The 23,884-nt window shown below is 42.9% G+C and overlaps 1 protein-coding gene and 1 long non-coding RNA gene across 2 annotated transcripts in view; one reads left to right on the forward strand and one right to left on the reverse strand.

Annotated features, from left to right (window-relative positions):
• The window catches only part of LOC121531834, a 34,399-nt gene extending 21,894 nt beyond the window's left edge, over positions 1–12,505 (reverse strand). The window contains exons 1-2 of the long non-coding RNA XR_005994201.2: positions 12,394–12,505; positions 11,729–11,808 (exon numbers count right to left, since the gene is read on the reverse strand). This is a non-coding gene — a long non-coding RNA (uncharacterized LOC121531834). The remainder of the gene's footprint in view (positions 1–11,728; positions 11,809–12,393) is intronic.
• A 139-nt stretch (positions 12,506–12,644) lies between these two features.
• LOC121585911 (sestrin-3) lies at positions 12,645–21,635 on the forward strand. Its single transcript, XM_045227032.1, has 9 exons — positions 12,645–12,891; positions 18,191–18,391; positions 18,688–18,870; positions 19,199–19,444; positions 19,589–19,703; positions 19,823–19,947; positions 20,177–20,343; positions 20,600–20,744; positions 20,934–21,635. Exons 1-9 carry the CDS (start codon positions 12,826–12,828, stop codon positions 21,021–21,023), a joined length of 1,338 nt encoding a protein of 445 aa, XP_045082967.1. The 5' UTR covers positions 12,645–12,825; the 3' UTR covers positions 21,024–21,635.
• The last annotated feature ends 2,249 nt before the right edge of the window (positions 21,636–23,884 follow it).

Consider the following 23,884-nt stretch of genomic DNA (forward strand, 5'->3'; position numbering starts at 1 on the left):
GCTTGGCCCTAGTGAGATGATATCTCTTCCCTCAATGAATATTCAGCTACTTCACCCTCACATGGGGATGAGATAATGAATATAGGCCTTAGTTTAGCTAATGAACAAAATACAGTTAAATGAATACAGTTAAACAAAGGTCCAGTGAAATGTAGTAGCCTCATTCCTTAAAAGGAAATGACTCAAGTAAAATGAAAGTCACCCAGTAAAATACTACTTGAGTAAAAGTCTACAAGTATTTGGTTTTAAATATACTTAAGTATCAAAAGTAAATGTAATTGCAAAAATGTCCTTAAGTATCAAAAGTAAAAGTGAAAGTATAAATAATTTCAAATTCCTTATATTAAGCAAACCAGATGGCACCATTTTCTTGTTTTCTTAATTTACGGATAGCCAGGAGCACACTCCAACACTTAGACATCATTCAGAAACAAAGCATTTGTGTTTAGTGAGTCCGCCAGATCAGAGGCAGTAGAGATGACTAGGGATGTTCTCTTGATACATGTGTGAATTAGACCATTTCTGTCCTGCTAAGTATTCAAAATGTAACAAGTACTTTTATGGATGGAGTAAAAAGTACATCATTTTCTTTAGGAATGTAGTGAATTAAAAGTAAAAGTTGTCAAAAATATAAATAGTAAAGTAATGTACAGATACCCCAAAAAACGACTTAAGTAGTACTTTAAAGTATTTTTACTTAATTACTTTACACCACTGCTATTCATTCGATATTTTCATTAGCCTACTTAGTAAATCAGAATATTGTGTATGAAAACATGATTTAGTGTGCCATGTAATACTAACATCACTAACATCATCATGAACCTTGGAGATGGGATAATGGGGTTATTAACTATTCCAAGAAGTGTTATGAGTCTTTGCCCTTTGCTGCAAAACCGCTTGCTCAGGTTGCTATCAGTCACTTTATGCAACCCTTGTTGCATTGTCAAATTGTACCTTTAGAAACATATAATGGAATGTTCTAACATTATTTCATGAAAAATTACACTTATGAAATGACCCCTCCAGTTCAATTGTGGAGAGGTTGCTCTCTATTCTGATCATTTAGATTAGAGTTAGCTGGTTCAGACTGGTCTTGTCTTACCCTAAATGGGTAACGCATTATATTGTTGTGGACATAAACGTGTGTTAATCTAATATGTATTCAGGCCTTAGAATCTAGTGGCTCAGCTTTTCTCCTCTCTAGTTTCTCCAGCAGTTACAACGATTACATCTAGCACATTCAAAGGATATTCAAACATTTAAAAGTAAAGTCATATGAAATATGTCATGGTATTTCATCAGTTATTATGACATGTGCAAGGGGAAATATTTCAGGCTGGTGCAATTTCAGTGACCAGCAGTCCATAGCTCTAAGGGGTGTGCTAACAAGGCTGACTTGTCATTGCTCTGAGCTTGTTTTGTGTGCCTGGATGTGTTTTTAGCAGCAGCAGAATGAGAATGCTGGTACAGCAGTCCCCTCTCCCAGTGGAACTGGGGCAACGATGACTGTGAGCTGTCATCATTAATGGGGGTGAATCTTGGGTAACTGTCTCTCTCAACATTCACTGGTAGTTTATTGATTCCCTTCACAGATGACTCAGTCAATGTCAATAACTCCTGATATTATAGACCCATATAAGGCCCAAGATCTGAATAAACTCCTTGTTCTAGAAAAATAGCTAACACTGATGAGATTGAAGGGGGGGGTCAAGGTCTTTGAACTCAGCAGGCTAATTACGGAAAATATTTAGACCTCATATGTTCCCTTGAAGTAAACAGATGCGTTTCACACTCACTCCCTGTAGGTCTCTCACTTCACCTCTCTTCTCTACCTCAGCCTTGTTGCTTATTTTTTTAAAAATTTTTAGTAATTTGGCAGACGCTCTTATCCAGAGCGACTTACAGTTAGTGAGTGCATACATTTTTTTTCATACTGGCCCCCCGTGGGAATCGAACCCACAACCCTGGCGTTGCAAGCGCCATGCTCTACCAACTGAGCTACACGGGGCTTATGCCGTCTTTCTCCTGAGGGAGGCAGAGGCCAATAGTGTAAGAAGCTACTTTTGGCAATAAAACAAACTACATTTAAAATCTTTAGATTGTAAATGTAAAATGTAATAGAATAACATTGACATAAATCTGAGTTTATTCGTCATATACACAGGATACAGCGGGGTGTAAATGGTACAAGGAGTAAATGCTTACTCCTCTCAACAGTGCAGTAACCATAAAATATAAAGTAAAACTACTCAATAACAGTCTTGTTTGTGTCTCAAAGACCCACCATTTTCTTTAAAGGTCCAATGCATCCATTTTTATCTCAATATTAAATCATTTCTGGGTATCAATTAAGTACCTTACTGTGATTGTTTTCTATTAAAATGGTCAAAAAGAAACAAAAATAGCTTCATAGCAAAGAGCAATTTCTCAAGCAAGAATGTTGCTAGGATTGTCTAGGAGTGGTCTGAGTGGGGAGGGGAAAACTGAAAACTAGCTGTTATTGGCAGAGATGTTTGGAACTGTCTTTTTTATTGGTCTATTAACTAATTTACCGCCTGGTGATGACACCAGGCAGGCCAAAACTCTATCCCACCAAAACAGGCAGACATTTCAGGCGGTGTTTTCAAACAGCTCCTACACTAAAGGCTTCCGCATGCTTCAGTTCAGCTGATGCCTAGCCTAGGCAAACCAAACTAGTGTGCTTGTATACACCCTTAAAAGACCTTCGCTTGAAAAACGAGAAAAAAGCGGAAATAGAACTGCTTGTCCATCTTGAGATGCTGTAGCCAGTATACGCTTCCTCAAAATAGTCAGAATGAATCTAAGATAATTTAAGAAATCTGTCATAATTTCTTCTTTTTTTGCAGAGGAGATCTTAGTCGCGCAATTTTACATCTAACTAAGATGTTTGGTGCAGTATTTCTCAATGAAAACATGTGCATGAAAACGAGTCGTCTCTCGTTGAATTACAACAAACACTTAATTGAAGAATCCCTACTGTTGACCAATCACCACCGAAGGGGCGTCGACTTCGCCTTCTGAACTTTGGCTTGCCTCAAGAAAATGTTTTGTGCACGAACAGCTGAAAAAACCCTTACCAAAATGAACAAAAATGTCACAAAATGTCATCATAATATATGCACAAACTCTTCCGAACTGTTTCGGATGGGAAGTATGTTTTGCCTTAAAAGGGCATTATCATCATTTTCACAATTTCACAGTATTATTCCAACTTCATAGTGTGGAAATACACTGCTCAAAAAAATAAAGGGAACACTTAAACAACACATCCTAGATCTGAATGAATGAAATAATCTTATTAAATACTTTTTTCTTTACATAGTTGAATGTGCTGACAACAAAATCACACAAAAATTATCAATGGAAATCAAATTTATCAACCCATGGAGGTCTGGATTTGGAGTCACCCTCAAAATTAAAGTGGAAAACCACACTACAGGCTGATCCAACTTTGATGTAATGTCCTTAAAACAAGTCAAAATGAGTCTCAGTAGTGTGTGTGGCCTCCACGGGCCTGTATGACCTCCCTACAACGCCTGGGCATGCTCCTGATGAGGTGGCGGATGGTCTCCTGAGGGATCTCCTCCCAGACCTGGACTAAAGCATCCACCAACTCCTGGACAGTCTGTGGTGCAACGTGGCGTTGGTGGATGGAGCGAGACATGATGTCCCAGATGTGCTCAATTGGATTCAGGTCTGGGGAACGGGCGGGCCAGTCCATAGCATCAATGCCTTCCTCTTGCAGGAACTGCTGACACACTCCAGCCACATGAGGTCTAGCATTGTCTTGCATTAGGAGGAACCCAGGGCCAACCGCACCAGCATATGGTCTCACAAGGGGTCTGAGGATCTCATCTCGGTACCTAATGGCAGTCAGGCTACCTCTGGCGAGCACATGGAGGGCTGTGCGGCCCCCAAAGAAATGCCACCCCACACCATGACTGACCCACCGCCAAACCGGTCATGCTGGAGGATGTTGCAGGCAGCAGAACGTTCTCCACGGCGTCTCCAGACTCTGTCACGTCTGTCACATGTGCTCAGTGTGAACCTGCTTTCATCTGTGAAGAGCACAGGGCGCCAGTGGCGAATTTGCCAATCTTGGTGTTCTCTGGCAAATGCCAAACGTCCTGCACGGTGTTGGGCTGTAAGCACAACCCCCACCTGTGGACGTTGGGCCCTCATACCACCCTCATGGAGTCTGTTTCTGACCGTTTGAGCAGACACATGCACATTTGTGGCCTGCTGGAGGTCATTTTGCAGGGCTCTGGCAGTGCTCCTCCTGCTCCTCCTTGCACAAAGGCGGAGGTAGCAGTCCTGCTGCTGGGTTGTTGCCCTCCTACAGCCTCCTCCACGTCTCCTGATGTACTGGCCTGTCTCCTGGTAGCGCCTCCATGCTCTGGACACTACGCTGACAGACACAGCAAACCTTCTTGCCACAGCTCGCATTGATGTGCCATCCTGGATGAGCTGCACTACCTGAGCCACTTGTGTGGGTTGTCGACTCCGTCTCATGCTACCACTAGAGTGAAAGCACCGCCAGCATTCAAAAGTGACCAAAACATCAGCCAGGAAGCATAGGAACTGAGAAGTGGTCTGTGGTCACCACCTGCAAAACCAGTCCTTTATTGGGGGTGTCTTGCTAATTGCCTATAATTTCCACCTGTTGTCTATTCCATTTGCACAACAGCATGTGAAATTTATTGTCAATCAGTGTTGCTTCCTAAGTGGACAGTTTGATTTCACAGAAGTGTGATTGACTTGGAGGAGTTACATTGTGTTGTTTAAGTGTTCCCTTTATTTTTTTGAGCAGTGTATATATAAAACACAGGAAAATCAAGTTTTTGACTGCACTGGGCCTTTAAGACAATTGATATCTCTTGCTTAGGAAGAGTATTTTATAAACGACAAAAGCTACATAAGGTAGTGAATTAGGAGGGAATGTTCATGTCTCTAACAAATGTCTTGTGGATCCCAGCGTCCAAAAAGAACGAAAACATTCTCATTTAGCAGGACATAATTGAATGATGCCCAGATTACTGTTTTAGAACAAAAGCACTATTCAGTCAAGACCCGTGTGGGGACTGAGTTAGTCCAAGCAGAAAGCAACAACGGGGCAGAAGGTCAATAAAATTATAATTATTTCCGAAGGCAATAGCCATTGGTGGATATCACGTTTGGGGAGAGAGCAATGACACTTGTTTATCTCCAGACCACAGTAGCAGGGAACCATGAATGGCTGTGATCTAACCTGGCATTTACAGAAAGGGCCCACCCACTTCTTGGCCATGTTTAAGAGGCAGGGAAAAGGGGGTCTATTTTTCACAAATCTGTATTAGCTCTGTGGCTCTGATGACATATGCCCGAATCTTGGTCCACCCTCTCTCAAATGTTTTTACTTGAACAGGAAATATTTGAAATGGTTGACTTGGTTAAAAAAAATTTTTTTACACAACAACAATCATACTACGCCTCATATTCATTCATATGGATTGGGGACATTGCTGCAGTAGCAACTTAATCTCGTTTGACAAAGATTTGCTTTCTTTAAGGAATTTATATAATTTCTTGTCCAACCAAAATAGTATAATCCCAGTGGTGCTCTGAGATATTGGTTTTCTCCAGGTTGGAGAGCACGTCAGGCTCTGAGACAAACTTACTAAATACAGACAGGCAAGAGCACTCCTCAGCTAGAGTCCCCCCTGGGGCCCTGCTGACAGTGCTATGAAAGGGTGGGATTTTATGTAATCATTTAATATCAAGCAATAAATGGATTACCCTGTCTATTGTTGTCTCAGCCTGCTTTGCTTCTCCATGCCTCTCCTAGGGATTTGAATTATGCAAGCCATTATAGAGTTCTGGGCCAGGGTGAACCATTTCATGTTTCAGCTTCTGTAGACTGTAGTTATACTGAACAAAAATATAAACACAGCATGTAAAGTGTTGGTCCCATGTTGCATGCGCTGACATAATAGATCCCAGAAATGTTCCATACACACAAAAAGCTTATTTCTCAAAAATGTTGTGCACAAATTTGTTTACATCCCAAGATAATCCATCCACCTGACAGGTGTGACACATCAAGAAGCTGATTAAACAGCATGATCATAACATAGGTGCCCCTTGTGCTGGGGACAATAAAAGGCCACTCTAAAATGTGCAGTTTTGTCACATAACACAATGCCACAGCTGTCTCGTTTTGAGGGAGCGTACAATAGGCATGCTGACTGCAGGAATGTCCACCAGAGCTGAAAATGTCCCAGTTCCATGGCCTGCATTCTCACCAGACATGTCACCCATTGAGCATGTTTGGGATGCTCTGGATTGACATGTACGAAAGCGTGTTCCAGTTCCCGCCAATATCCAGCAACTTCGCACAGCCATTAAAGAAGAGTGGGACAACATTCCACAGGTCACAATCAACAGCCTGATCAACTCTATGCGAAGGAGATGTTTCGCGCTGCATGAGGAAAATGATGGTCACACCAGATACTGATTGGTTTTCTGATCCACGCCCCTACCTTTTTTTAAAGGTATCTGTGACCAACAGATGCATATCGGTATTCCCAGTCATGTGAAATCCATAGATTAGGGCCTAATGAATTTATTTCAGTTGACTGATTTCCTTATATGAACTGTAAGTCAGTAAAATCTTAGAAATTGTTGCATGTTGCGTTTATATTTTTGTTCAGTGTATATATGTTTCCTTAGATGAAGGCTATTCTACTATCAGTAAGATGATTGCTTATTTTTCTATATCCCAAAAATGATATTCTTGGCGAGCATTTGTATTTAGTCAGTGTGTATGAATCAACGTCTACAGAGAACATTGTTACAGATTCCCAGCCAAGAAAAAGCGCTTTGGTGTCAGATTCCACACAAGAATAACGTTTTCCCCTATTCCTTTGTACAAATAAAACAGGCTAATATATTAGCACCAATTAACCTATTAGCAGTTGAAGAAACAGAATCGTGTGTTTTTCTAGTTATATCATATTGTCACAAGTGCAATCTCAGATGTGTGTTTTGTTTCTATACTGTTTGTCAACTACTTTTCTATTGTTCTAGCCTGCTTTTGTGATGTTAGGGGCCACATTTTGAACTGTAGATGAATTAGTTAAGGACAGTTTATAATTTACTGGGGGGATGGGGGTCCCAACTCAAGGTGTAATAAAATAAATTGCACCCCCCTCACAATGTTACAAATATTTTCACATGATCCTCCCCTTGTACTGTCAAATAAATTGCACACTCTCCCCCCTCATAGAACTAACAAAAAAATAATGTTTACGAACACAAATAACTGTAATGACCCTGTGTTGCGCAGTGGTCTAAGGCACTGCATCGCAGTGCTAGCAGTGCCACTAGAGATCCTGGTTCGAATCCAGGCTCTGTCGTAGCCAGCCGCGACCGGGAGACCAATGGGGCGGCGCACAATTGGTCCAGGGTAGGGGAGGGACTGGCCGGCAGGGATGTAGCTCAGTTGGTAGAGCATGGCGTTTGCAACGCCAGAGTTGTGAGTTCGATTCCCACGGGGGGCCAGTATAACAAATAATGTATGCACTCACTAACTGTAAGTCGCTCTGGATAAGAGCGTCTGCTAAATGTTTATAAATGTGGATATCGACTTTGCCACTTCAGCATCCTTTTGAGGCACATTGGATACCATGCAGGGCTACGGGCCAGAACGTTAACGGTTTGCCGACCACCACAGACGAGCTCACTCTCCCTCCCTGTTTCCTTACACTACGATCAAAGGCGGCTGCAGACAATGATCAGCTAGGGGGAAATCAGATTTTCAACATTTTGATGCCATATTTATTATTATATAAAATATACAGTGAGGGAAAAAAGTATTTGATCCCCTGCTGATTTTGTACGTTTGCCCACGGACAAAGAAATGATCAGTCTATCATTTTAATGGTAGGTTTATTTGAACAGTGAGAGACAGAATAACAACAAAAAAATCCTGAAAAACCCATGTCAAAAATGTTATAAATTGATTTGTATTTTAATGAGGTAAATAAGTATTTGACCCCTCTGCAAAACTTGACTTAGTACTTGGTGGCAAAACCCTTGTTGGCAATCACAGAGGTCAGACGTTTCTTGTAATTGGCCACCAGGTTTGCACACATCTCAAGAGGGATTTTGTCCCACTCCTCTTTGCAGATCTTCTCCAAGTCATTATGGTTTCGAGGCTGACGTTTGGCAACTCAAACCTTCAGCTCCCTCCACAGATTTTCTATGGGATTAAGGTCTGGAGACTGGCTAGGCCACTCCAGGACCTTAATGTGCTTCTTCTTGAGCCACTCCTTTGTTGCCTTGGCCGTGTGTTTTTGGTCATTGTCATGCTGGAATACCCATCCACGACCCATTTTCAATGCCCTGGCTGAGGGAAGGAGGTTCTCACCCAAGATTTGACGGTACATGGCCCCGTCCATCGTCCCTTTGATGCAGTGAATTTGTCCTGTCCCCTTAGCAGAAAAACACCCCCAAAGCATAATGTTTCCACCTCCATGTTTGACGGTGGGGATGGTGTTCATAGGCAGCATTCCTCCTCCTCCAAACTCGGCGAGTTGAGTTGATGCCAAAGAGCTCGATTTTGGTCTCATCTGACCACAACACTTTCACCCAGTTCTCCTCTGAATCATTCAGATGTTCATTGGCAAACTTCAGACGGGCCTGTATATGTGCTTTCTTGAGCAGGGGGACCTTGCGGGCACTGCAGGATTTCAGTCCTTCACGGCATAGTGTGTTACCAATTGTTTTCTTGGTGACTATGGTCCCAGCTGCCTTGAGATCATTGACAAGATCCTCCCGTGTGGTTCTGGGCTGATTCCTCACCGTTCTCATGATCATTGCAACTCCACGAGGTGAGATCTTGCATGGAGCCCCAGGCCGAGGGAGATTGACAGTTCTTTTGTGTTTCTTTCATTTGCGAATAATCGCACAAACTCTTGTCACCTTCTCACCAAGCTGCTTGGCGATGGTCTTGTAGCCCATTCAAGCCTTGTGTAGGTCTACAATCATGTCCCTGACATCCTTGGAGAGCTCTTTGGTCTTGGCCATGGTGGAGAGTTTGGAATCTGATTGATTGATTGCTTCTGTGGACAGGTGTCTTTTATACAGGTAACAAGCTGAGATTAGGAGCACTCCCTTTAAGAGTGTGCTCCTAATCTCAGCTCGTTACCTGTATAAAAGACACCTGGGAGCCAGAAATCTTTCTGATTGAGAGGGGGTCAAATACTTATTTCCCTCATTAAAATGCAAATCAATTTATAACATTTGTTACATGCGTTTTTCTGGATTTTTTTGTTGTTATTCTGTCTCTCACTGTTCAAATAAACCTACCGTTAAAATTATAGACTGATCATTTCTTTGTCAGTGGGCAAACTTACAAAATCAGCAGGGGATCAAATACTTTTTTCCCTCACTGAATGCAACACATTTTCCACCAGTATCTGTGCCAATACACCATACAACCAATAAACAAAGCATACCGACTTCAGGCACCTCAATATCATGGTTTGCATTTTCATCACCTCAATAAATAGACTGTCAATCTGGACAAACAGAACATACATCCCTCCTTACCTTGTAGTCTTACCCAGTATCGAAGGCTTGCCTTGACAATCTCAGAATGTCATTAAACTTCTCTTTACATTCATCAAATTGCCGCTGCACAGTTTGTATTTACTGATTTATTTTATTTGTCAGTTGAAAAATATACATACACTGACTGTACAACACATTAGGAACCTTCCTAATATTGAGTTGCACACCCTTTTCCACAGGGATGCTGGCCCATGTTCACTCCAATGCTTCCCACAGTTGTGTTAAGTAGGCTGGATGTCCTTTGGGTGCTGGACCATTCTTGATACACGCGGGAAACTGTTGAGCGTGAAAAACCCAGCAGCATTGCAGTTCTTGACACACTCAAACCGGTGCGCCTGGCACCTATTTCCATACCCCGTTCAAAGGCATGTAAATATTTTGTCTTGAAATCCCTCTGAATGGCACACATACACAATCCATGTCTCAATTGTCTAAAAGCTTAAAGATCCTCCTTTAACCTGTCTCCTCCCCTTCATCTACACTGGTTGTAGTGGATTTAACAAGTGACATCAATAAGGGATCATAGCTTTCAATTGTATTCACCTGGTCAGTCTATGTCATGGAAAGAGCAGGTGTTCCTAATGTTTTGTACACTCAGTGTATATTATTTCCATTCAGTACAAAGATTTGTAAAAGTGACCGGGATTGCACAATAAAGTCGGGAATTTACAGCTCGCAGATACAGTGCGGGTATAGCCTCCATGATGAGATTATTATGGGCAAAAGTGAGAGATTATTTGTATTTGTCAAACGGCAGCCAAGCATCGATCATCATGTCACCAGAATAAGACCATCGATATGTATTGAAAGGAGCATCAATGTCATCACCGTGCACTTTCGCCACTCTGTGAAGTTCATCATAACTTATTTCATCTGTCGCCTAATAAACTGCATGCTTTCCCATGATGTCATGACTTTTTTTTGTACTTTTTTTGTACTTTACTCACATAAAAAGGATGGAGGGAAACCTGGTTAATGTCAAGCCATTTTGAGGATGCTGGAATTATATTTTGGATGAATGTGCGCATGACTACAGGAGACTTTTGAAGTAGCCTAATCAGATTAAAACATTCTGACTTGTTCTGTTTATGCCACATATAAAAGGTAATACATTTTAGAAGTTAAATAATCAATATTTAGGCTATATTGAATCATTAGGTTCTAGGTGCGCGAGGAATAGCCACTAGGATTGTAGAGGAGGCAGAGCATGTGTTAAGCTTTCCTGAATAACTAGGCCTGCCTGGAGCATATGTGGACACATTATTATAGGACGACTTGGGAGAATGATGATCTACAAAAGATATCTCAGTATCAGAAGTAAGAAATACAGCCAGACTGGTCTGCTACTGTGCCTTTCTAGACCTTATAAACTGTCAAGAGTAGACCCACAACTGATCCAAATGGAATGAAACATTCAAATCACATGGCTTTTGCGCCGTTATGCAAATAACATTTTCACTGCAGCCTAGAGTAGAATTTTGTCCTCGCTTGAAAACAATTATTCATTGCATTGTGGTGTTGTAGGCTAGTTTAGGTAGGATACTTGTATTTTCACTAAACAAGTTCAATAGGGGAGCTTGTTGAGCTGCGTGTGTCATGTCTTCACTGTTCTTTCATGCACAATGATGCACCTGGCCTTTCCGCTGCCTATCAGCTATTCCTATTTGTTCTTGTGGATTCATATTTTAAATTGATGCAGCTTTGAATGCTTTTATGTGTGGTATGATTGTTAGTTAGCCTATTGCAGATCTGGACAAACGATCCACCTACCACTATTGCCACTATGAATGGTGGATAGAGGGCAGGATAGACAGTTAGACTGGTAGACTATATTGACCTGTGATATAGTAAATGTTAGCTCTCGGAAAAGCATAGTGCATACGGGAAATATGGCTAGGGGAAAATAAATTATATAGTCAAACCTGCAAAATAGCTAATATAAACCAGGGAAAAAACACTCTACCCTGCCCTGTGCCCAATAAAAAAAAGCACACAACCCTCCCCAAAGCAAAAAAATTAAATTTAAAAAATTGGTTTGACAACCCTCCCCTATTTTGGACCCCCCCCGTCATTTTTTCGATCTGTCCCTTACCTCTCTAGATGACTCGCTGGTAAAACATGCCTGGACATGTGCCCTTACAGACTTGGCTTGTGTAGTCCACTTGTTGTTGTCTTACCAAAGTGAAAACAAGTCCCAAGTCAAACTCTTGACGATGAAGATATGAATAAGTATACAGAGAAGAAAAGTGTTTTAGCTCACATTTCTTTGAGCCCATTCAATTTTAACATAGTAATAATAGCCATATTATACTCTAAGAAGGCAAGTTAACATGTAACAGAAAGCAATGGAGAACTTGGTAATGCCTGTCGTTTTACTTTTCTTACGGAATTTCAGGTTAATTTCACTTTCTTTTTTAGGACAATCTTCTGTTCCTCTATTTTGTATACCACATACACTGAGTAGAGGCTGCTGAGGGGAGGACGGCTCATAATAATGGCTGGAACGGAGCCGATGGAATGGCATGAAACACATAGAAACCATGTGTTTGATACCATTCCATTAATTCTGCTTCAGCCTTACCACGAGCCCGTCCTTCCCAATTAAGGTGGCACCAACCTCCTGTGATACTACTAGGAATCGTGTATCTGGAGTGACGTATAGGGAACGTTATCTATCTAGTTCCTCAACACTATTACCTACACACATACACAATCTATTGTTCTCTATTGCGTGCTCTTTCTATCTCATATACCAACCTATAAGCACGCCTGCCGATGTCCTGCTGGGTATGCATATATGGATTCTGGAATAAAGAAAAATACATTGCAAATGTATCTAAAAGTTGAATAGATCAACAACAACAAAATCCACCGGATCATCGCAGTGACTGACTTTCATATCAGCCATTCAGTCAAAGAGTTGAAGCTTAAAATGCCATCTCTGTAAGTTGATTGGCCTTTAGCATTTGCACAGCCTACTCTGTACTCCGCCCCTATATGCTTTGATTGGGCACACTGTTACTGGAGCAGTTGTCAATGTATGGCAAGTTTTTTCTCCTCTTTTTTTTTTTTTACCTCTAGCTAAATGCCCAGGCATGTAGTTTAATTTTGTACCGGATCCGCATTGTTAACTGGGTAGGTGAACATCAAGAGATACAGAGCCGTATCCATGCACTAACTTGTTGGAAAATGATCATCTGTACGAAAAAAATGGATTACCCCCTCGGAACCCAATGTCAGCGCGTCCAGAAGCAGGTATTTTTCTTGGTACTAAAAAGCCAGTCAACATTAACATTTACGATTAACTAGCTGGCTAGTAATGAAGTTAAATCGACAGTGTCGTTCGTTCATTCATTTGCCCTGAAAAAACTTAAGGCAGATATTGTCTCCTTTCACGAAACTAATGTAAAACTAACGTTAACGTTAATTAGATGGCTCCAGAACCACTTCATATGATGAGGTTGGTTTTAGGCTCGAGCTAAAACTTTTACTTTATCTAGCTAGCTAGCTAACGTTAATTATTTAAATGTCCTAGATAACTGCCTTGCTAACTCAGACAACTGAATTGATAACTAACGTTAGATGACAGTTGACCAGGGGCAGGTGAGCAGCTAACTATCAAGTGGCAAGCAGTTTAGCTAGCCTGCGAATTAACATGAGCAAGCTAATAAGTTAGCTCTAGTTTACTAACGTTAGCTAGTGACTTATTGTTTCTCATCTCTGAAATAACATAGCTAAGGTAGTTAACTAGTTTAACTAGCCAATGTGCCAACGGCAACAATGCAATGGCCATACATTGTCAGTCTGGCTAGGTAACTAGCTACTTGAGTGGAAGATAAGCTTTCAATCATTTTGTCAGTCAATGAATGGGAAGTTGCTGTTGTTGCAAAATGGTTTAGTCAAATAGCTAGCTAATCGGTTAAGCGAAATGTCTAAATTATGTGGACAGGACATATTCATTCAACTAAATTAATGGGATTGAGTGGTTACCTAGAATGTAACGTTAGCTAGCCAAAATGGATTGACAACTAACACCTGTTAATATGTAAACTATAATACTGTAATTCCTGATGTATTCCAATCGTATTTTTCCTGCCCAGGTTTGATATGCAGTGCTATCAGCCGCCTACTCTTTTCTCTTTTTGTGGGAGAATGTGATAATGACATCATCTCTAGAGATTTGCTCGTGCAGAAAAAAGTGTCTGCTAATGCAATGTCATTCTATAATTTTGCCATTTAGCCAGTCTCTTATGACGGTTTACAAATAATCTAGGTTACAAACGAACAAAGGTTTGTCGTTGACAATCAGAATTCGAGGAGCTGATTTTCTGTTCTGTTTCAATCCGCCTCATGCGTTGTCCTCTGCCATAATGTAAAACGTTTGGTAAATATATTTATTTTGTGTGTCTTTTTTCACTAAGATGTTGACTTCTTTGTGCTCTGTGATGCTGGGTGCACTGCCAATCAAATTTGTTTTTCTCTTTTCTGTGCTGATTTTCCCATGTACAGCCGAAAGGGGGCAGTGCGGATAGGATAACTTGTTTACTGCAATTCAACATTCAGAAGTTGCTAGAACAATAGAGGAATGTGATCAGTGACATTAATTCCTTAATATTTTATATGAAGATAGACCTGACCTGTGCCTACGCTTCGTCTACAAGTGCACTTGCATATAAGGGTTCAGAGACCTATGTTCAATGCAATTTATTTATATGTCAGATGCGTCACCTTTATGTCCTGCAGCAAACCTGTCATAAATAAATATATGATAAATACCTTAAGAGATTTTCACCAGGTGTTTGCAGATTTCACTAGACAGGAGCAATATGTTGATCATGTTTATGTGAGGTATATTTCTCATTTGAATAAATAAGATCCTATAAGAGGTTTACAGTTTGGACATTTGTTGCGGCTCTGGTGAGAAAACAACAGGCATATTGTTGCATCATGTTTTTGGGTGTTCTCTCTTTGCGCAGAATAAAAAACGTCACATCATAAATAAGCTTGCTGCAAAGTGTGCACACTTGCCCAAAGTAGGGTCCCCTTACCACCTTATCTCCTGTCAATTAAAGTGCCACAGATAAATGGCAGGCGTTGAAAACGGTCTTATCTGATGCCATGGATATGATTTGGCCATTCTTAGGCATGGTTTTAGTTTGGGAAAAATGCAAATCGGAGAGAGGGTTGAAAAGGGGGGATTATGAATGTGTACCTAACCAGGTTACAAAAGATAACTAGATCAAGCAAATAAAGTAACCTGAATTCTGAAATACATTGTGTGCATTAGGACTTGTGTTTCTAGTCTTTATGTTCAGCTGTATGTAGGCTGGCAAGAGTGCAGGTTTGTGTGTGTGTGTCTTATCCTGTCTTTCTATGTAGGCACCATATCATCTGGCTCTACCTGTCTGTCACCTTTTCTGAAGTTCTGTTTCGTGTTATACAAGTTTGCCTGTGTGTCTCCATATGAATTCTGGTATGTTTGTGTTGGTCGTCTATAGCTGCTGTCCTGCCCAGCTCCCCCCTCCTCTCCCCCTGCGGGCTGCAGCTGGCTGTTTTGCACTCCTCCCTGGGTTCAGGTTGCAGAGCCAAAAACAGGGCTCGCCGTTTGTGTTTCTGGTGAAGAGGGACGAGTGTGTTAAAGGCAGGCAGCTGGGACACTAGCAGAGCAGCGCATGACAAGGACAGACCCCTTCAGCCTCACTCAGAATGCAGATTGAATATCCCCCTCTCTCCTCCTCCATCTGCAGCTGACCCCCTCCTCTGCAGCCCCCTGCACTACCTCCCTCACTCCCTCCCACATTTACCCTTGGAACGACTACTGGCATAATGTTTCCACTCTTTGTTCTCATCTCTGCATACCTCTCATTTCCTCTCGTAAACGCAACAATTTTTTAGGCCATTGTTGTCTATTCGTCTGTTTCCCAAACCCCTTTTCCCATCTTTGTTTGTTTGTTTCTTCTACGTCTTTCCCTCCCCTCACCACTGCCACTTTCTTTTGCATCTCGTTTATACCTTGTGATGTTCTCTGATCAATAAACAAATGTATGGACGTATGTAGAATTTATGTAATGTGTAATTTCCTGTCTGGGACTGATGCCATTTCAATTTGACTAGGCAACTTTTTATATTGGAACATGTCCAAACATGTTGGAGATTAATTTCCCTATTAGAGCATGCCAAGATGTCTGGGTAGATGAATTGTACCTTATAGAAAATGTAGGCCAAATATATGCCGGTGTGATAGTTTGAAGTGTCTGCGATTTTCTGGTCTGGTTTGATTCATTAGTGACCCATTAAATAATGCCAACAACAATGAATGGAATGACTAGTTCTATGTCTTCAGAATCAGATCACTCATCATGCCTTTTAAATGGTGACTGACTTGTTGAGAGGTGCTGAACGTACATGTCTTTATTGTGGCTCTGGGAGCCTGTTTTTCTGGGTCAGCCGTGAGGTGGGGTGTCGTCAGGCTTGGTTATCGGGCCCTGCTGAAATGGGATATATTTACAGGGGGAGTGGGGCATGGAGTCTAAGGCTCGGAGCATCCTGGTTGGGAATGGGGTTCTATCTGGGACACTGACTGGTCTGGAACGTTGTCATTCCAGCTTTAACGCATCGATTGGACAGACAGTATTAATAAAACACATTAATAATGTGGTGTCATGGCACAGCACCATGGCAGGCTTTAAAAAGCCTGGCAGAGCCCTGACATGATTCCCCCTACTGAAATGAAACTCGTGTTTCATTCGCTTGTATGGAAGTTGATTCTCAGAAAGTTCCTCGAAATACCCTTGGAGGCTTGGTTGGACTGAGTTCTTAAAGAGTGGGAGTTTCTTGAGGCTTGTTTATTGATGCCTGTTGAAGCCAGAGAGAACACTACCATGGAGCGTGGGTCCACAAATGAGGTGTGTGTGTGTGTGTGTGTATGCGCAGACACATGTCTGTATGGTTGTGAGTAACAAACACCTGTGTCAGTGCCAGAGACATTGATATTAGACAGGCGAGGCCCCAGTCATAGAGTTGAGTTCCCATGTTCCTTGAAAGTGGGTCGCGTCCGAGTCTGCATGTCGGAGCGTTCACTCCTGTTTGCTACGCTCTCTATCACTGAATCTCTTCATCTTCTCTCTCTTCAAAGGCCTCCACACATCCATACAATGCATGCTTTATATAGGCTTACCATGAGATTGACAGTCAATAGCAGTTGCGTGGTGATAAAACGGACTACGGTCATTGTGAATGAGGACTCATACTTGAAGGACATAGAAATGGAATGCCACATTTAATCATTGAGGCAATGAATTCCATGGGCTGTCAGCTGAGTGATAAACCCCCTATGCCTGTCCTGTTTCCCCTCTTGACATCCACCAACACATTGTATTCATTTTATATTGGAAGGTCTTTGTCCCTAATGCTGGAGGAAGAGCTGCGCCACCTGCTGGGTAAGGCGTGAAGTGTTTTTATGAAACAGAGAAGCCAGTGAGATATGCTAACCTGATGGTCAAATGCCAAGGAGCTATTCCATAAGGCGGTGGAAATAAATAACGACTACTGATATAGATATAGCTTTGGTATGACGGGGGTCATAACTCTCTACAGTGGTGGGTTACTGAAAACACCAGGCTCTGCCAGCAGAGGTTGCTGAGCCACTTGGCCCCTTGGTAAGCTGGCCTGGCCTCTCACATTTCACACACTGGGGAACCGACTCAAGATCTGCTCTCAGCCTCTCTCTCTCCGGCCTGGTGCCAACACCTTTTCCTAGAAGCCGTTGTATGAGAGTGAGAGAGGTAATAAATGTCTTTAGCCTTTACAAAACCAGGCTCTTTCTCTATTAGTCCATATTTCTCTTGGCCGATGTCTCTCTCCTTCTCCCCAGCCAGTCTTTCGCTCTCTATTCCTCCTTCGTTGCTGTGGTTCTTCCCTCATTGAGGCCACATTCAGTTGCAGCCTGGTATGTTCCCATACACCTGAGCTCCTCTGCTCTTCTCTACTCAGGTTATCAACTCCTCTCATCGTAAAATGGAGGACTTTGAGCAGTTTTGGTATTATTCAGGGTACCACTCTTAATTCACTAATCTCATTGCATCCTCCTATGACTATTGATCTGTTTGTCTTTTGGTTGATCCTCCCTGGTAGTGCGAATGTGTAGGATGCTGGGCTCTTTTCTTTACCAGCAAGTCTGTCTCTGCCTGAAAAGTGTGCAGATCGGCCTTGTTTGTGTTTTGCAGGGGAATATTGTGAGGAATGTCTAGTGGTACAATATCTCTGCTGCTGTTACAAGAAGGCTCCTGTCGAGGATTGATTCAAAGTTTATAACCCACAGCTCAGTCCTGACGTGCCTGCAATGCACATACTGATCTCACTGTAGGCTGACACCACAGGGACCTTCAAAACAGAGGCTATCCTGCAATTATTTTATTTTCCATTTTGTTATAAACATTGATTTTCACCTGGCAAGGAGGAAGATGCATAGACCTAGTTGGCACTTGCTGTGTGCATTCAGTCAGTGACATATTGTCTCTGCCACCTGTCTCACCCTCCTCTTCCGCTGGTCCAGGTGATGAAGGTGAACGCTGAGAAGGAGCGGGCGTCGCTGTGGTGCATGAAGGCTCTGGCCAGCAGGGGGTGTGTGGACGCCGTGTCCCAGCAGATGGCCTCTCACCCCCAGTACCTGGAAAGCTTCCTCCGCACCCAGCACTATATCCTCCACATGGACGGCCCCCTGCCCCTGCAGTACCGCCACTATATCGCCATCATGGTGAGGCCACTGGACACACACACACCGCATGATGCACAGAAATGCATCTTGTATTTGCACCAATCATGCACACCCACGCATAGTTGCACACACTTGCACAGACATGTAACCACCTCAATCCACCCACACTCAAGGACGCCAAAGCACTTTCATATACATAAACAGTCACTCGTTCTCGGCTCAACCCACCCACGCACAATGACACAAACACGGTCAACATGCTGGAGACAAGCCTGTTATTGTTGTAGATGTACTTGTATTTAAGTGCTTCTCTCGCTCTTTCTCCCCCCTCCCAGGCTGCAGCGCGGCATCACTGTGGCTACCTGGTGTCTCTGCACTCTGCCCAGTTCCTCAGGGTGGGGGGCGACCCACTGTGGCTACAGGGGCTGGAAGCAGTCCCCCCTCGCCTACAACACCTTGACCAACTCAACAAGGTTCTTGCCCACCAACCCTGGCTCACCGCCCGCTCACACATACAGGTACCACAGGAACCAGCTCTTAGAAAGAATATGTAACATTCCTACAGATCAGATATTTGGATGCTGATTCTTAGCTTTGTGGTTTAGTGTCATATCCTTGATCAGTACATTTACATTCTAGTCATTTAGCAGACACTCTTATCCAGAGCAACTTACAGCAGTAAGCCTTGCTCAAGGGCACATCAACAGATTTTTCCCCTAGTCTGCTTGGGGATTCGAACCAGCAACCTTTCGGTTACTGGCCCAATGCTCTTAACCGCTAGGCTACCTGCCAGCCCTGTCTAATCTCCACCATGAGGCCCACTCTGCTGTGTCCTTCCCCCACCAGGCGTTGCTGAAGACAGGAGAGCAGTGCTGGTCTCTGGCTGAGCTGGTTCAGGCTGTAGTGCTCCTGGCCCACTGCCACTCCCTCTGTAGTTTTGTTTTTGGCTCGGGCACCGACCCCGACCCCGTCCCCCTCCCCAGAGCCCCCAACGGCACCCCCCCGGGATACTGCCTCTGTGACGCTGCCAACGGAAACGTCAGCGTGCCTCCGCCTCTCACCACGCCCTCAGAACACACACCACGACGACGGGTAAGTGTTGTGTACTGTATCAGACTGAATATGACATCAGAGCTATTCCACAACAGATCGTTGCCTGAAACCACAGTTTCATGTTGCTTCACTCTTTGACTTCACAAGTTTACATGTTTTATTGTTCTCTTCATGTCTTGGCAGTCTCTGGACTCCAGTTGTGAGATTGTGTGTTTGAAAGAGAGGATCAAGAAATCCCAGGAGGAGAAAGAGAGGAGGGGGGAGCGCCTTCTACACACCCAGACACTCCAGCACACAGGTACATTGTTCCCACTCACTTTCACACCTGAGGTTGTGAGAGCTAAACTCATGTGAACGTTGAGTGACGGATCCCTGTTCAACTATGTTTATTGACCCCCTCTCACTGTCACCTCCCAGATGTGGAAGATAAGGAGGAGATGATCTACTCAGCAGACCCCTCTCGTTTCATAACAGACCCTGATTTCGGCTACCAGGAGTTTGCCCGTAGAGAGGAAGAACACTTCCAAGTATTCCGGGTGCAGGTAAGTACACCGCTGATATTATATACAGCTTATATTCTATGTTGGAATATGTGACACCCTGCTGGGAGGCGACAGGTGTCCATGTCAGTAAAGCAGTAAATCAACCTTGGTGGAATGTGAGTACGGTATACTGCCTCATATGTCTATGGGTCTATAGTTAACTGAGGTGTTACAGGAACCATGTGAGTATTTCAGGTTTATTTGACTGTGTGTGTTTTTGTCTGGACAGGACTACTCCTGGGAGGACCACGGCTTCTCCCTGGTCAACCGGCTGTACTCGGACATCGGGCACCTGCTGGACGACCGTTTCCGCAGCGTCACGGCCCTCCCCTCGTCCCACGGGCCTGACCTGAAGAGAGCCATCTGGAACTACATCCACTGCATGTTGGGGATTAGGTGAGGGCACGCTACTAGTCTACACACACGTATACATACACCGGCACAAGCGCACATCAGACATACACACACTGCATTCATAGTTAGAGTTCTTGTAAAGTGAGACGCTATCATGATCGTATGCATTGCAGCCGGGTTGGTCCTAGGATTCAATGCTTGTGATTCGCTGCAAAGGACCCGCTTGGTCAGCATTCACGTTTGCATGACATGTGACACCTGTGTGTGTGTGTGTGTGTGTGTGTGTGTCTGTCTGCAGGTATGACGATTATGACTATGGGGAGGTAAACCAGTTGCTGGAGAAGGAGCTGAAGCTTTATATCAAGTCTGTGGCCTGCTACCCTGACGCCACCAAGACCCCACTGTGTCCCCTGCCCTGGGCACCACTCAAACCTTCTGAGAGGGTACACACCTCACCTCACCCCACCCCATACCAATACACCCTGCGTCCATATACAGCTGAACTATATATTGGAACTAAATCTACTGCATCAAATGCAAAGTGGTAGTTTTGTGTTCTCTGTTTCAACCACATTCCATCTCTTGTGCTCTCTAATGATGTGATCCTCTCTTTTTTTATTCTCTTCTCTTAGATCCATGTGAACTTGCTGATAATGGAGGCTCGGTTACAGGCTGAGCTTCTTTATGCCCTGAGAGCCATCACCCAGTACATGATAGCTTAGGTCAGTTGGTGGGAGGGAGAGGCACAAAGTACAATCGCCAACGGTACAGAAAGACCCAGCTAGGAGGCCTCAGGGTTGGGAACCTCTTACAGCAGGCAGGGATATGGGGGAAGAGACTGGTAATTATGAGGGAGAAAGAGCAGCATGCAATGCAGCCATGTCCTACAAATGTGCGACTGTCTGTCCTATTTGCAGTTAAAAACGAGAGAAAATATTATAATGCAATCATTTAAGCTCTATTTGCGTGGTATGCACACTGCAGTGGAAAGCTCTTTGCCAAAGTCAAAGCAAACCCTCTCTTCCCCTCTCTCTGCCTTCTCATTTTCCACTCTGCAAGGTTGGTCTGTCCACTTCATTTAATGTATTTTCCTCTTATCAAACATATCTGCTATTGATGGTTAATGTGCAATTATATTATTATAATAGATATTCATTATTTTCATTTTTAGTAATGTATTGTTTAGGCTATGTCTCAATTCTGATGACTGTGATGAAAGCAGACGGTTGGTTCTGCAGTGTAGCAAGGAGATGTGTACCCATGGCCAACACAATACCCCCTTTCTTGGTTTGTGATTATTTCTGTATTTTCAACATTGCATTTGTCAAAACCAATTGTTCAACCTTTTTTATTGGATTGAGTTTGTCTTGTGACAGTCAGTGTTGGTGTAGGTAGGTGGTAAAGGTGATGGACAGTTGTTCATCGTAGCTCCCTTAACGTTTAGCATTAGTACTGAAAGTTCAAGAACAAAACCCAAACACTGCAAGACGATATCACACAACTATAGTTCCTTTTTAAAAGCACTTTTTAGATATAGATATATATTGTAGGTAGTGCAGAGATGGAGATCCATGTTGGTCTGAGTCTTTTCTTTCCACTGTATGGTGTCTAATAGAAATTATAAACTGGGCGGTTCGAGCCCTGAATGCTGATTGGCTGACAAAACATGTATTTTTACTGCTCTAATCACATTGGTAACCAGTTTATAATAGCAATAAGGCACCTTGGGGGTTTGTGATATATGACCAATATACCACGGCTAAGGGCTGTGTCCAGGCACTCCACGTTGCGTCGTGCATAAGAACAGCCCTTAGCCGTGGTATATTGGCCTTATATCACACCTCCTTGGGCCTCATTGCTTAATGATCCTGGGGCTGCTTCTTGGGTACCTCTGTATTCAGATCAGCTGATCTCCACTCCTACAGTCACCCTTTAACCCTAGTCTTCTTGTGTAGGTGGAGTAGTGCAGGGCTACACATGGACCTGACAGAGGCCATGGCCCCAGATCTGAAGGAGATCACAACTCACTTCAGTATCTTCGATAAATCTGCAATCGCTATGACTATTTAAAATAGTTTAACTTTAATACACACAAAGAGGTGGACAAAGTAATGTTTTGTAGAGTAAAGAATAAGCTCAGCCATATGAATGTCCGTTTTTATAGATCATAGATCAAATGAAGGAATCTCCATTTCAAAGAAAACCATCCCTAAAACTGCATTGATGCATTTAAGTGGTTGTTGAAGGTCTGCAGCACTCTGAACTGGAATATTGCAACATAAAAGTCCCCGCAAGTGACCTGCATTGGGTTTGAATTGTTGTTAAGAATACTCTACTATGCTACAGAAGATGTAGACTAAGGATCAAATGTCATCGATGGTCTGTGTATGATCTTATGCATGTGAAAAGTAGGTCTGTCTTTTTCAATTATTTATTTGGTGAGCTTTATGACCTAAAATAAAGATGCTGGTCATGGTACAATTTGCAGAGCAGAACAGCGTGGGTAGGTACTGCAAACTAGATTTTTTAAATTGAATTTGATCCTTTCTTGTTTTGTTTTACACTTTTTTTGTAAGCTTTGCATTACAGTACTATAATTGTTGAGTTCTTGATGTTGCTTCTGGGTTCGCTGCTATGTCCTGCCTGTTGCGCTGCACCCTGAATATTTTAGAGGCAGCGGGGTGGAAGACCCTTTCAATAGGCTTGACCGTTTGAAATGACAGGAGAGAGAAGAAAAATGTGCATATCAACAGAAGCGCTTTTTAGCGCAGGTGCCTTTAGGCCAAACTGGACTGGTGCTTGAGTGGGCAGACATGACTACTCTGGGCTAAGTGAGGGCCTCGTTAGAGCAGACTGCCCCGATGGCTTCTCAGGAACAGTGTTCTGTGGCCCATATAGAACGCCCAGTGCCATCACTACTGGACACAAGTGTGCACAGTAGCTCGTCTGCTACCCACCTTTTGCGGGAAAATGAGTTGAAGTAGATGTACTGTAGCGCAAAAGAGCACTACAGTCCTCATTGGCTGCTCGTCAACACCTCTATGACATCGTTATGGCTCCAAATGCAGGAGCGAAAGAGTCTGTGTTCCTGTCTGAAGCTTCCGACCACCAGGCCAAGGAACCAAAACGATAAGAGCCACTGACACAGAGATGGATGTTACAGTTGTTCAATATTTACCACGTAAATGAATGGACAATAAAATAAAATAAACAAAAAAATAGTAAAACATAAGTAAAAAAATAAAAAAAGAACTTGTTTTGGAAATGTGAAGACTTATTTTTTCTATAAAGATGTTCTATCAAGCGAGTGTTTCCACTTTTTCTTTTTACTGGGGTTCCCTAATTGTGCTTTCACATTTGCCATATGCTGTACTCATTTCATATTCAAATCTAAATCAACAGTGCGTACAACTGAAGGACTCAACTACAGCAGTACATCAAGGAAACCAGTTTAGTCATACCATTCACAGTACTATTGGAATAAGTGCAATTCAGAAATGTAAATACCACATCACTGACACATATTTCCAAAAAATATAATACAAAGGGGGGGAGTCCTTACATTCAAAAGTTGAAAGGATGG

This window comes from Coregonus clupeaformis, chromosome 2, assembly GCF_020615455.1.
Source record: "Coregonus clupeaformis isolate EN_2021a chromosome 2, ASM2061545v1, whole genome shotgun sequence".
NCBI classification, from domain to species: domain Eukaryota; kingdom Metazoa; phylum Chordata; class Actinopteri; order Salmoniformes; family Salmonidae; genus Coregonus; species Coregonus clupeaformis.

Coding starts and splice junctions, on each gene's coding strand:
- LOC121585911 (XM_045227032.1), top strand. CDS start 12,826: ATGATCATCTGTACGAAAAAAATGGATTACCCCCTCGGAACCCAATGT. Junction 18,871..19,198: donor CCGCCCGCTCACACATACAG/GTACCACAGGAA, acceptor TTCCCCCACCAG/GCGTTGCTGAAGACAGGAGA. Junction 20,344..20,599: donor CACTGCATGTTGGGGATTAG/GTGAGGGCACGC, acceptor GTCTGTCTGCAG/GTATGACGATTATGACTATG.